Genomic DNA, 13,286 nt, shown 5'->3' with positions numbered 1-13,286 from the left:
TGAAAGGGTAAAAACCTATTACTATATTTTTCCACTGGTAAAGGAGATGTCTCATAGTGTAAACCCTGAAATTAGTCTAAAACAGCTGCAAAAGTCCAGGCCAGAAATTTTTGTTTTTGTTGACCAGTGATTATTGTCGGGAAATCGAATTGAAGCAACACATTTCTGTGTAAACATTTAGGAAATCGGCTCCGCCAACATTGTCTCGACAGCTGGCCCCATGACTTCGACCACGCCTGCAGGATAAACGACGCATCAACGTCGCAACACTTTGCAGACAATTGGCGGGTCCCATCGCAACTGCAGCGGATCATCGCCGATGCGGACACGTCCCTCCCCCCACGAGTCGACGAATGAAGACAGGCCACCACAGGCGTGCGACTGTGACCGTACAACCCCATGCTACGTGCCAGAGAGTAAAGGGGCCGTCCATAAATGACGTCACGCACCTGGTGGGGGGGGGGTCAGACATTTGTAACGATGTGTGACGAGGGGGAGGTGGGGGTTTGAGAAATGTGACCTCACATAAAAATGCGCAACTTTAAATATAGACAACACGTTCTACTTAATTAAATAGACTTTTTAATAAATGTTTTCTCCTACAATATCAGAGTGCAGCGCCACATTGAATACGCACTCCAATGACAATAGTTTAAAGCGATTTGAAGCATGTTTTATTTTTTTGTGGAGGGGTGGCAGAGCTTTGTGACTGGTTGTGACGACGTGTGACGAAGGGGGGGGGGTCAAAAATCGTCCAAAATCGCGTGACGTCATTTATGGACGGCCCCAAAGACCGCTGTCGTCAGCTGAGTGGTCCATGGAGCTAAGCGGAGGTGCTAAAGTCACTGGGTACGGGACAGGAAGGATGCCCCCTGAATCTGACCATCGCTACGCACGGCGCACAGACTCGGATGAATCAAAGCTCGCTGACCTGGAAACAGAAGTGACTGGGATACAGATTGACTCCGTTAAAGTGAGGAAAAAATAGACAACACGCTTAAAGTGAGAGCTCTCAATCACGAACCCCCTCTCATACTCAATGGCTGAATTCATTTGGCCCAATCTCAGCGCTTGAGCACACGAGCGATAAGCTCGAGGCAAGGAAGAAGAATCCACACGAACATGCGGTCCATTCGTAAACTTTAGACCAGTCTGAAACACCTGAATCTTAGACAGTCTTAAACAATGGAATCTTAGACAGTCTTAAACAATGGAACCTTAGACCAGTCTTAAACCATGGAACCTGAGACAGTCTTTAACAATGGAACCTGAGACCAGTCTTAAACAATGGAATCTTAGACCAGTCTTAAACAATGGAAGCTTAGACCAGTCTTAAACAATGGAACTGTAGACCAGTCTTAAACAATAGAACCTTAGACCAGTCTTAAACAATGGAACCTGAGACAGTCTTAAACAATGGAATCTTAGACAGTCTTAAACAATGGAACCTTAGACCAGTCTTAAACCATGGAACCTGAGACAGTCTTTAACAATGGAACCTGAGACCAGTCTTAAACCATGGAACCTTAGACCAGTCTTAAACAAGGAAACCTTAGACCAGTCTTAAACAATTGAACATTAGACCAGTCTTAAACAATGGAACATTAGACCAGTCTGAAACAATGGAACCGTAGACCAGTCTTAAACAATGGAACCGTAGACCAGTCTTAAACAATGTAACCTGAGACCAGTCTGAAACAATGGAACCGTAGACCAGTCTTAAACAATGGAACCTTAGACCAGTCTTAAACAATGGAACCTTAGACCAGTCTTAAACAATGGAACCTTAGACCAGTCTTAAACAATGGAACCATAGACCAGTCTTAAACAATGGAACCTTAGACAGTCTTAAACAATGGAACCTGAGACAGTCTTTAACAATGGAACCTGAGACCAGTCTTAAACAATGGAACCTGAGACAGTCTTAAACAATGGAACCGTAGACCAGTCTGAAACACCTGAACCCAGGACAGCAATGACCGGCCAACTGCCCCACCTCCCCCCCAAAGAAAATCCCTTCCCCCCCCCTCCCCCCGCCTGCTCTGATGAGTCCGGTGTGCCAGATGCCGTCGATGCCCCTGGTACTACCGCCCAGAACGTCAGAATGCTGCAATGTATGATGTGAGGCAGGATGTTAAACACAAAATATGATATATATTTATTATATATAATATAAAATCGCAAATCTGTCTGTCTGTCTGTGTGTGTGTCTGTCTGTCTGTGTGTCGCCGGACCATACGCAGTTTCATTGGACGACCGGCGCGGACCACGGCGGTTGCTCCTGGCAACGGGTAGCGACGCATTCGCTGCGGGGTGGACGCCATTTTTAATTCCCGTTAAAAATATGCGCACGCATTAACACGCGACTCTGAGGTAAATTCATCACAGTTTCACGTCCTCTTCACTCCCCCCCCACCCCAATGTGTGCAATTACTATTATAGGGTCGGTAGATAATACAATTATTGCGATTAGACAGTATTATTGTAGCGCGGGGGGGGGGGGGTAACGGCCCCAGTACCCAGCCTCAGCCGGGTGGGCAATCTAGGTGAGGCCGGAGGCTCTGCACGGTACTAGGCCTCGACACCCCACCCGTGTCAAGCGACGACTTTGTGGTATAAACTCTATATACCCAGCGTTGCCCGGGTGGGAAATACATTTAAAATCTTCTGAAAACTTTCAAACATTACATACCAATGAAAAAACAACTGTGTAATTACTTTTAAACCCGAGGCGCCAAGAATCGATTCTTTAAATGTTGACTGTACAAATAGTCATTAAGCTGGGTGAGCGTACTGGCAGTCTATTATGTAGACTGTAGCCTGGTTTTTAAGCTGGGTGGGTGTACTGGCAGTCTATAATGTAGACTGTAGCCTGGTTATTAAGTAAAGTGAGTCAATTTGTAACACGTAGGCTTTCGCGACCATTATTCATAAACAACGTTATTGGGTTTAGATCGCCTTATTTATTAATGTGTTGTAACCCTCCACCACCCGACACGGCCAAAGTAAAAAGTGTCACGTTGATAAAAGACTAATAATTCACTGCTTTAGCCCACCGGTGTGTTGAAGCGTGAAACCACAATAATTACCATTTCAGAGTACGACGTTTCGCTGATGCTGGATGCAATTACCAGCGAAACGTCGTACTCAAAAATTGTCTGTCCGTTTGTGTACGCTCGCTTGCGAGGGATTTGCCGGGAGGCACGTCCCGTACCCCGCGATGGGAATAGGCATGTCAGTTTTTTTATCCGTCACCTTTAAAGTGGTTTAATTATCGATTTAGTGTTATTCAACTTTATTTATTTATTTCATTTGTGTATATATGTAAGGTTATTAAGAAATATATTTTTCACCCGGGCAACGCCGGGTACTTCTGCTTATATATAGTGACAACCTTAACCGACACTGACAGTCAATAAACACCTTTTACAATACTCTTAGGTTTTTTTCCGTAAAGTCACGCAGGTAAAAACATTTTAAAGGTATAAAAGTAATAATAGAAATAAAATAAAATAATAAATAAATGTGTTCATTATTTTATTTTATTTCTATTATTACTTTTATTTTTAAAAAATTACCTACGTGACTTTACCGAAAAACCATAAGAGTATGAATCCTTGCAGTCACGAAAGCTTCAAATCTACCTTTTAGCATACCTGTTCGTAAGTATAACGGTTTGTAAGTCGGAACACCACAATCTACGGTATTTAAATACCCACACACAATTGCTCACTCCCAGAACGAGGCCGACCCATTTAACATCTCGCAGAGGATCACTCAGCTGAATCAAATAGTGCTGCGGTTCAATTTGCAAGTGCGGGTTCGCGTTTTAAGTAAATGTAAAACAAAACAATGGAAGCTGGTTCGTAAGTGGGGATGTTCGTAAATCGATGACTGCCTATAAAAGCACTGAATATATTTCATACACAACCCATTAGCGGCACAGCCTTATGAGAATGCATAAACTAGCAGCATTGCTTGCCTTGAATCAATACTGCTGAATTCATGCTCTCCCAGAAGGCTGTGCGGCTTATGGGTTGTGTATGATATGCTTTCTTTTTAAGCAGAGACGGAGATGCATGTGTGTATGTTGAGCTTCTTTCGCACCGTACGTAGCCAACCGTGCTAATCAGAGGTGCGGGGGAAGGACAGCAAAACTAAACACACACACACAAAAACTATTATCAAGCAATGAGTTTTTCAATATAGACAATTTAACAGTGCATCACTACAGTGGCTTCCTCATATCGGAAGAGTGTTCCGGACGGCTGCAGAAACGCATCCGAAAGAAGACGATGCCGTGACCGTCTTTGTACGACGGCGAACTAAAAGCCGGTGCGAGGAGATATGAAGGTAGCCCGCTTTTTTATGTTGATGACACTATCGAGTTAACTTAAACCAGATTAGTATCCACTCTACTTCAGTTGTGTTCTCCCAGAACCTGAGAATTGGTATTTTATTTACCAGATAAATACTTGAACTTTGTTTTATTAATGTAGGGCCCTATTGGGAAATTTGTAGAGCCGCCTGTCGCTAATGGTCGTTTTGTTGTTTTGAGTCAAAAAATGTTACGTTTTGTTCTCTTAATGAAATAAATTCTACCGTAATCAGCATTTCAATATTCTGCAGGTCCCACGGTTGTCTCCAAGCAAATGATGCATAATCAAAGTCACGAGAGCCACGCACTGAATCATAATCGTGGTTATGAAAAACACTTGCCGTGAGGCAGTTTTTAAAGCCTTCCGCCCCACAGCTCGAAAACACCAAAGATTGTGTTTTTTCAGAGCTGATAAGATACATTTGTAATATGAGGATGCACCCGGGGGTAACTGGGCGATGGTGATAGGCTCTGCCGACCTCAGCCCGCAGCCAATGGGACGTCGAGCCAGGGGCGTAGCCCTGGGGCTGTATAGCAACATCTAGAAGATTCCAGGGGTGAGGCTTATGATTGGCTGCGTGGCATCACGTGAGCCAGGTGTTATAAGGGGTGGAGAGAGACAGCTCGTGGTCAGTGTGGAGAGGTTGAGGAGAGACCACGTCTGCGCCTCCAACACGCCAGCGGCCACGTGGCAGGCCGGAGGCTGTTTCCCGAACGCCGTTAGCCAGCGGTGTGAGGGAGTGAGGAAAGCGAGCGAACGCCACGCTCGAGTAACGGGAGTAACGGGAGAAACGGGAAAAAGGAACCCAGCGGTGTGAGAGAGCTGTGTAAATGAAGAACAAATAAAGACAAGAGATACGATATTGTCCAGAGTGGATTTATTACACATTTAAACGAAATATTTAAGTACAATGAAAGTCCAAAGGTAATTTGTGAAATTGTAAACACATTTTTATTCCCCCACCAGAGAATGAAAGATTTTTTAAAATATATAATTACAGATTTTCGTGCAATCTTCAGCCATGATCCGCCATCAAATGAAGAGTTCCCCATGCCGAACCGATTCCATCGCTCCACCTCCACAGCGGCCATCCCCCCCTCAAGTGCTCCCCTCACTTTCCGACTGCCATTTCATCACCAGCCTTCTCCACCAGCCATCATCCCCCCCCCTTTTGTCAAGCTCGGGTCCTTTCATTGATCGATATCATACTCTTTGGTTTTTCGGTAAAGTCACGTAGGGAAAAAAAAAACTAAATTAAATCACGTTTCGGAGGCAACATAAGCTTCCGTCTCCAGGTGGAACCGTTACAGCCAAAATCACTGTAGTAAGTGAAGAGAGCTAATAGAGAAACGCGACTATATAGGGTAAGAGGGGGGAGAAGCCAAGGTAGGGGGGGGCGTGCCGTGTGGAGTGGGGGGGGGCAGGTGCTAAGCTGAGATTAGCCGATTGATAACATCTATTCATTATGCAGGAGCGGGGGGGGTATTGGGGTGATTTTGGTGATTTTGGCTGTAACGGTTCCACCTGAAGACAGAAGCTTGTCTTGCCTCCGAAACGTCGTTATTTAATTTAATTGATTTTCATTTATTTATTTTTTACCGACGTGATTTTACCGAAAACACCAAAGAGTATGAATCCTTGCAGTCACGAAAACTTCAAATCTAGAAATGATCGATATCACTTTGTTCACGCTTTCTCTCGGTTTAATCCCTGACGCACATCTCACGATGCATTTTGAGCACAATTCAGCTTTTGTTTACATTGTTTGGGGTCATCCATATTTCACAGTAGGTTTGACGTATCGATTGCAACTCTTCTTGTCAGGCCAAAGAGTTGTTAATAAGGTACCGAGTAAGATATGAGACCATTAAGGTATGGTAGTTTAGCATTTACCATGATGTGTACTTACACAAAATTTCAATAAGCCACCTTTCATTGCCTAGGTATGCTTTTTCTTTACAACACAATCACAAGTGTTTTGACATGAGCTCGATTTCAATAGTATGGACAAAAATGTCTAAAGGTTACCTTGTATGACATACATTTACAACTATATGGCTTAATTTACGAGGTGTTACCACATTAGCAGTTACGCCATTTAAAACATTTCTACTTAGTTAAAATTGTACCGTGACGTTAACGTCACATTCATCTGTTGACCAATAGAATACTACTCCCATTTCCCCAATACACATTCATAAGAATTGTTTTTAAAAAAACTTTGTGGAAATATTTGTAAAAAATATATTAAACACTGTTTAGACGAACAATTAGACCACATAACTACACATTACGGATTATTGGTGTCTGTACTCCAATGAGGATTCCAGATGTGCAACCAAAGGATCCACTGCAAAGGATATTGCCCTCTATGGGTCGACACAACACGTGAAGAATGCCCTGCACATTCGATATAAAATCTGGAATGTCACCACATTGCTGATTAACAGCTGATCTACATGCCACAATGGCGCTTCTCAGAACACCAGACGCGTATTGAACGGCAGTTAACGTGGGATGAAGGCCCAATAGGTCGCATGCGGGGACTTAACACATTTACATTTTGATCACTGGCTATTCATAAAAACAAAAAACTATTTCTGCTCGATAAACCATAAGAATGTAAAAGCTATCTTGTTCGTGCTGAATAACTTCGCTGATATTCAGACATCCATGGGTTGTCCACGTCAGACGAGCTCTGTAAATGCTCCTCTTGTTTCTCTGCCAGTTGCTCTTTCTTCTTTTTGAATTGCCGCCTCGCGCTCTTCCGCTTGTGCATTGCTTTTATCGCAGACTCGTGAATCTAAGACAAATAAACAATTTAAAACAAAGGCTTACACAATCACAGTTTTCTGTAATAGCTGAATGTCATCATGGAAATTCAAGTAGAGCCTCAATTATTAGTGAAAGCAGGAAATCGAGCCACGGTTGGACAAATGTGGTGTACAGAATATTGCAAGAGAAGTCACCCACATGTGCACAAGCAATGTCCAGTGTTTCAAATATGTAATTATGCAAATCTTAAAAACACGATTAAAAAGCATCTATAACGCTTGAATTTTTTCCTAAAAGGCAAATTGTGGCTACACGATTAAGCCGACCTTGGGCTTTTTGCTACATTTTTACCTACAATTCACCCTCTCAGCACATTATACACGTGGTGCAATATTCCTCAAACGAAGTGATTGACGACTGAGATTAAACACTCAAACTTGATACCCGATACAATATTAACTTTATGTCCGACGGGAAACCAGAATTAAAAAGTAGTCACCAGAGTATCGCTCTCCAGACTCGTATTGCTAGCATAGCAAATGTCACGAGAAACTTAAACACCGATGTGTCAAAAGTTCATGCTGACACTGCACAATTTGACAAGACGTGTTTTTTTTGGAATAGGGAGTCTCATATACATTTCATTAAAAGTATACACAAATGCATGTTTCGGCACGTTTCCCTCACGCACGCACGCACGCACGCTCACTTGCACAACGCTCGCACACAATATGCAACAGTATGGGCAATATTACTTGGTGGCTTTTTACAAACGCGAAGTAATTTGTTTTGTTCAATGATATTAAGTGTGAGATCTAAACTTTGTTGACTTTGTTGAAACTGGTCAAGGCTGATAATTGGTTTTTTACCCTTCTATCTGGCAACAAAACTGACACCTTTTTACAAGGAGTCATGTTTGCATAGACCGCAATACCTGCAGTCATAATACAAACAAAATACATAACTCTGATAATGTGCACTGTCCTTGAAGTTGATTGGTCCACACCCGAGACAGCTTTCCTTAGAGCCTAGTCTCACATGGGTTGGACCAGATGACGCCAAAAGGCGCACAACTCAAAGACAATGCACCATCAGAGTATGAGAGCTCGGGGCAAGCATCTACACTATGGGAACCTCATTTGCCAGTAAAAATATGATAATTGGTTTTTTACCCTTCTATCTGGCAACAAAACTGACACCTTTTTACAAGGAGTCATGTTTGCATAGACCGCAATACCTGCAGTCATAATACAAACAAAAGACATAACTCTGATAATGTGCAAATTAAGTTCCCATAGTGTAGATGCTTGCCCCGAGCTCTCATACTCTGATGGTGCATTGTCTTTGAGTTGTGCGCCTTTTGGCGTCATCTGGTCCAACCCATGTGAGACTAGGCTCTAAGGAAAGCTGTCTCGGGTGTGGACCAATCAACTTCAAGGACAGTGCACATTATCAGAGTTATGTCTTTTGTTTGTATTATGACTGCAGGTATTGCGGTCTATGCAAACATGACTCCTTGTAAAAAGGTGTCAGTTTTGTTGCCAGATAGAAGGGTAAAAAAACAATTATCATATTTTTACTGGCAAATGAGGTTCCCATAGTGTAGATGCTTGCCCCGAGCTCTCATACTCTGATGGTGCATTGTCTTTGAGTTGTGCGCCTTTTGGCGTCATCTGGTCCAACCCATGTGAGACTAGGCTCTAAGGAAAGCTGTCTCGGGTGTGGACCAATCAACTTCAAGGACAGTGCACATTATCAGAGTTATGTCTTTTGTTTGTATTATGACTGCAGGTATTGCGGTCTATGCAAACATGACTCCTTGTAAAAAGGTGTCAGTTTTGTTGCCAGATAGAAGGGTAAAAAACCAATTATCATATTTTTACTGGCAAATGAGGTTCCCATAGTGTTAATGGTCAAGGCTGGTTACATTGCTAAAATGTAGTAAAACCTACAGATAAAGCTTGCATTCCTTGGCCACTTATATTATAACACTTCATTTAATAAGTGTTGTGGCTAAATGAGCTGGCTTATACTCTACAGTACAGTCGAATATACAGGTTTTTTTGGGTTAGATCGCGTAACTATATAAATGTGTCGCTAAAACCCGTCACCACCAGACACAGCCAACTAGTAAGGTTGTCACATAAACAGAACGTGCCAATTCGTTACTAGTACAGCACACCAGTGTGTTGGAGAGCAAAGCCACAACACTTACAATCTGAGTAAAGTACAGTACTTACATCTATGGCCCTTTCTTATATATATTTACATACTTATATACATACTCTGGAAATATACCAGGTACCACATTAATTTGGAAAGTATATCGAACGAAGTTCCTCGCTTTATGACACTCACTTGTACGGTTGAAGCCGAAGGGAGAATATTGTGAGTCTTTTTTCTGCCAGTTTCCAGAACGTCGTTTGCCCAGCCATAGCTCAGAAATGGTGGTCTTTGATGCGTGGCCCTGGGAAACAGGGCATATGATTTTTGACTTTTGGACACGTGTGGAGATGCTATGTTGGCGTTACAGTTGGATGCTACTACCCTTTGGGCAGAGCCAGAAGCAAACTGGCCACTGGTTTTGTTACGTCCAGATAAGGAGGAGCCGGGAGCTTGTGTTTCTTTTTTGGCAGGATCTTGTTTGACCGCCAATTTCTTCCTCTTCCCTTTCTTGTGCAACTGCTCACCTGTAACACACACAGATATACAGAGACACATGTGAGCGCCAATATATGCACTACCCATTGTTATTGCCTTTGCATTGTTCTATATCCTCTTTTTATTTGACCAGGAAAGGCCCACTGAGCTTTTTAGAAATTACCTGGCCACAAGTTATAGCTCAACAAAACGGCTTATCACGTGAGAATGTAATACAGTAACCGAAGACTCTAAACGCACGACGATTCTAAATGTGGAGGGAAAAACCGGAGCACCCGGAGAAAAATCCACGCGACCATGGAGAAAATATGCAAACTTCAAATATACATGCGTCAGGGTTGGGGTCGACACCACGACCTCCTGTATACCCGGTGGTTTTGGGGCACAGCAGTGGTGCACCACAACTACCTGGTATATAACCAGAGAACGACGATCAGCAATGGCTTCCACCTATTTATCAGTCAAGATTATTTCGCGGATGGCCTATGAAGCTCAAAACAAGTTTCTTTTCAAATACAGCCTGGCCAAAAATGCAAGCGTGTTAGCATGTGAATGGTTTATAGGTGTTGCAGAGAACATGACCAATAACATGACTAGTAAACAACCAGAACTCTGCAATCAATCATAGCAATTTGCATGACCCGAGTGAGATGAGGTCACATATGCCTTTTCAGATTAATAATAAAGTATTTTGGAGTAGATCGCAAAAACATAAATGTGTCGTTAAACCTGCCAGCACCCGACACGTCCAATTAGTAAGGTTTGCCACGTAACCAAAACGTGCCATTTATTTACTAGTTCAGGACACCGGTGTGTTGGAGAGTAAACCCACAACACTTACAATCTGAGTACGACGTTTCACTGGTGATTACAACCAGCTTCATCAGGCGACTTAGCCAAAATTCATCTTCTTGGTTCTTTCGGTAAAGTCACGTAGAAGGGAATAAAATAATACAAATAAAACATAATAAAACAAGCAGCCGTCCTCAGGTGAAAACCAGGTCTGTTGAGGCGACAGCTGAGGACGGCTGCTTGCGTTGTGGCCGAAACGTCGTGAGAATTGTTTTATTATGTTTTATTTTTATTATTTTATTACTTCCCTTATATGTGACTTTACCGAAAGAACCAAGAAGATGAATCCCTGCAGTCACGAAAGCTTTAAATCGAAATTTAGCCAAAATTGTGAAGACGTCTTCCTGTTTCCGGTCTTAAATAGAGTAAATGTGATGTCATCGCTAATTGGCACGTTCTGTTTACGCGACAACCCTTACTAATTGGCTGTGTCGGGTGGTGGTGGGATTAACGACACATTCATACTTATGCGATCTAGCCCAAAAAACCTTACCCATGATTAATAACGTTTTAGAAGGCCTGCAGCCATTCAAGTTGCCATTCACGACAGGATAAATCACGATACTACTTCTCATCCTGTGGCCAATTTGGTTGTCTGAGCGCCCTTCAAGGATACCTCAGCAGTCTCCCCTCTGGCACTTCTGGAGTAGCATCCATTTACAACTGCATTTATATATATATTTATACCGGCAAGCGCAGTTGCCGACTCTGCTAGACCTCCGTGCTGCCCTTCCTGCTTGTCCAGCAGCACGCCCTGCCCTTGCCCGCTGTTGCCCTGCCAGCTGCTGGGGCTGCTGGGGCTGCCGCTGCCGCCGCTGCCCTCCACATCTTCCCGCGGCTGAACCTCCCAGCTCGCACCCCTCGGAGGGCTTTGCCTGCCACCGCCGCCATCGTCACCGGATTCCGAGTCGCCGTGAGCCGTGTCCCACAACAGCGGCACGTGGGCGTGCTCGAGAAGGCGGCGGCCCCGCCGGTACTGCACGCCGCTTTGGTAGCACTGCGACGCCGCGTCCCGCGCACCTTCCGCTGGGCAGAACTGCTGCATGTACTCGCTGCGCACGCGAGGCATGGTGCTTGCCCAGCCGTCCTTCCGGACTTCTTCTTCTTCACGCGTGCAACCACGCGTGGCCTCGTGCTGGTCGTGGCTCACGCCAGCTCACCACGCGGGTCCATGGGCAGCTCGTCGTTTTGGGGCCCCTTCTTCAACGCTGTGAATAAACGAGAGAAGGCCAATTGCCGTAAATTTGGCGAGCAATGCATTTGTTAGCCTCATGCAACAACTCGGCTCTGGTGGGCAGAGCCGAGGGGTTGAAGTTGGCTCCGGACGTAACCTGTATACAAGGGTAGACGGCCTTGCTCTGTGACTCATCTCTCGGATTGCAAGGGTTTACGTTCAGGATAAGGAATGGAATGTGAATGTGGATCGCCATTGACTGCTTTGAAGACAAACCAGGACCAATTTAAGTTTCAAATGTTCCGCTCAAACGAGCTTTGTATCTATGACTCAGGTAACGGTCTGACCCCGTTCCTCCAACTGGACATCTGTGAAAAAAGAGCTTTATAGCTCATCGGATTCCTACCGCAGTATAAATATTATGATTCTGACTTACAGCCTTGGGGCACGTGTGGCCATTCCACATTCATATGGCCGGGGGGAGGCGAGTCTCCCCACAGAACCACGCCACCGTTGAGACGTCCCCACAAGGAGATCCCAGAGGGTCAACTGGTAACAGCGTTAGGATGTGAACTGACAACAGCGCGCTCACAAAATGTTGCGAGTCGCGTCGCTCTGCCCACGCTGCTTCCAAGCGACTGCCCTCATCACCTCATCGCGTCCCCCTCTCCTCCCCCCGGAGGCGACACGGTGCCGAACGTGTGCGTGTGTTAGCTTCTGTGCACGCTACACACACCACACACACAACACACCACACACACAGCCTGTAACAGACTGTAGGGGCAAGTGCTGTTAGTGGCCAACACCACGCCCGGCCGCCTTTGTCTCCCCAGTGGCGATGTTTACTACACACCGCACCAGGTACTCACTTGAGGCCGAGTCGACCTAGGGGAGGCCCAGGACCGGCTCAGATAGTCGTCACTGGGTGTTGGCCGCGAGCGAGAATCGAACACGGGTCGCCGGGTTTGTAGCGCAGCGCATTAACCGCTGCACTGCTGCTCACACATACGACACACATACACCACACATACAACACATGTGTGACACACATGCAACACACATGCAACACACGTGTGACACATGCGACACACACGAGACCTCTCACACGACTTCTGTTGATGGTCCCACAGAGTCACTCCCACCGAAAACAACAGTGGCCCGCACTGTATCTCGTCAACACCAAGCTCGTCGATGACGTCATGTACCCCCCTCCCCACCTTCTCGTGACGTCACCTTTCTCACCCAACCCGAAACCATTTAGTGACGTCAACCTCCACACAGCGCGAACTGTCTCATACGTCACGTCACGCACACAACTCGCCTTCTCGTGACGTCACCCTCGCATACTCCCTCCTGCCCCAAACCCTCTCGAGACGTCAACTTCCCTCAGTACGCACGATCCGCCTCGTGACGTCACCCGCACACAAGGGCTCGTGACGTCATTA

General features: G+C 45.0%; 1 protein-coding gene across 4 annotated transcripts; it reads right to left on the bottom strand.

Annotated features, from left to right (window-relative positions):
* Window positions 1-5,234: 5,234 nt before the first annotated feature.
* CCSAP (centriole, cilia and spindle associated protein) lies at window positions 5,235-13,081 on the bottom strand. Of its 4 annotated transcripts, none has more exons than XM_078868003.1 (5): window positions 13,059-13,081; window positions 12,711-12,836; window positions 11,355-11,875; window positions 9,513-9,844; window positions 5,235-7,182 (listed from the first exon to the last, which is right to left on the bottom strand). In XM_078868003.1, the coding sequence occupies exons 3-5, from the start codon at window positions 11,734-11,736 to the stop codon at window positions 7,009-7,011; spliced, it is 888 nt and encodes a 295-aa protein (XP_078724129.1). In that variant the 5' UTR covers window positions 11,737-11,875; window positions 12,711-12,836; window positions 13,059-13,081; the 3' UTR covers window positions 5,235-7,008. The 4 variants fall into 4 exon arrangements, with proteins under 4 accessions (XP_078724129.1, XP_078724127.1, XP_078724128.1 ...); XM_078868001.1 differs by lacking the exon at window positions 13,059-13,081 and adding an exon at window positions 12,940-13,031; XM_078868002.1 differs by lacking the exon at window positions 13,059-13,081 and adding an exon at window positions 12,947-12,999.
* Window positions 13,082-13,286: the final 205 nt, after the last annotated feature.

This window comes from Lampetra fluviatilis, chromosome 25, assembly GCF_964198595.1.
Source record: "Lampetra fluviatilis chromosome 25, kcLamFluv1.1, whole genome shotgun sequence".
Classification (NCBI taxonomy): Eukaryota; Metazoa; Chordata; class Hyperoartia; order Petromyzontiformes; family Petromyzontidae; genus Lampetra; species Lampetra fluviatilis.
This window is presented reverse-complemented; position numbering and strand designations above follow the sequence as displayed.

What these genes read in the sequence shown, in the direction of transcription:
- CCSAP (XM_078868003.1), bottom strand. Translation starts at nt 11,736, where the DNA reads ATGCCTCGCGTGCGCAGCGAGTACATGCAGCAGTTCTGCCCAGCGGAA. An exon ending in GTCGGCAACTGCGCTTGCCG is followed by an intron (nt 9,845 to 11,354) that starts GTATAAATATAT and finishes TGTGTGTTACAG; the next exon opens with GTGAGCAGTTGCACAAGAAA. An exon ending in CTTCGGCTTCAACCGTACAA is followed by an intron (nt 7,183 to 9,512) that starts GTGAGTGTCATA and finishes TATTTGTCTTAG; the next exon opens with ATTCACGAGTCTGCGATAAA.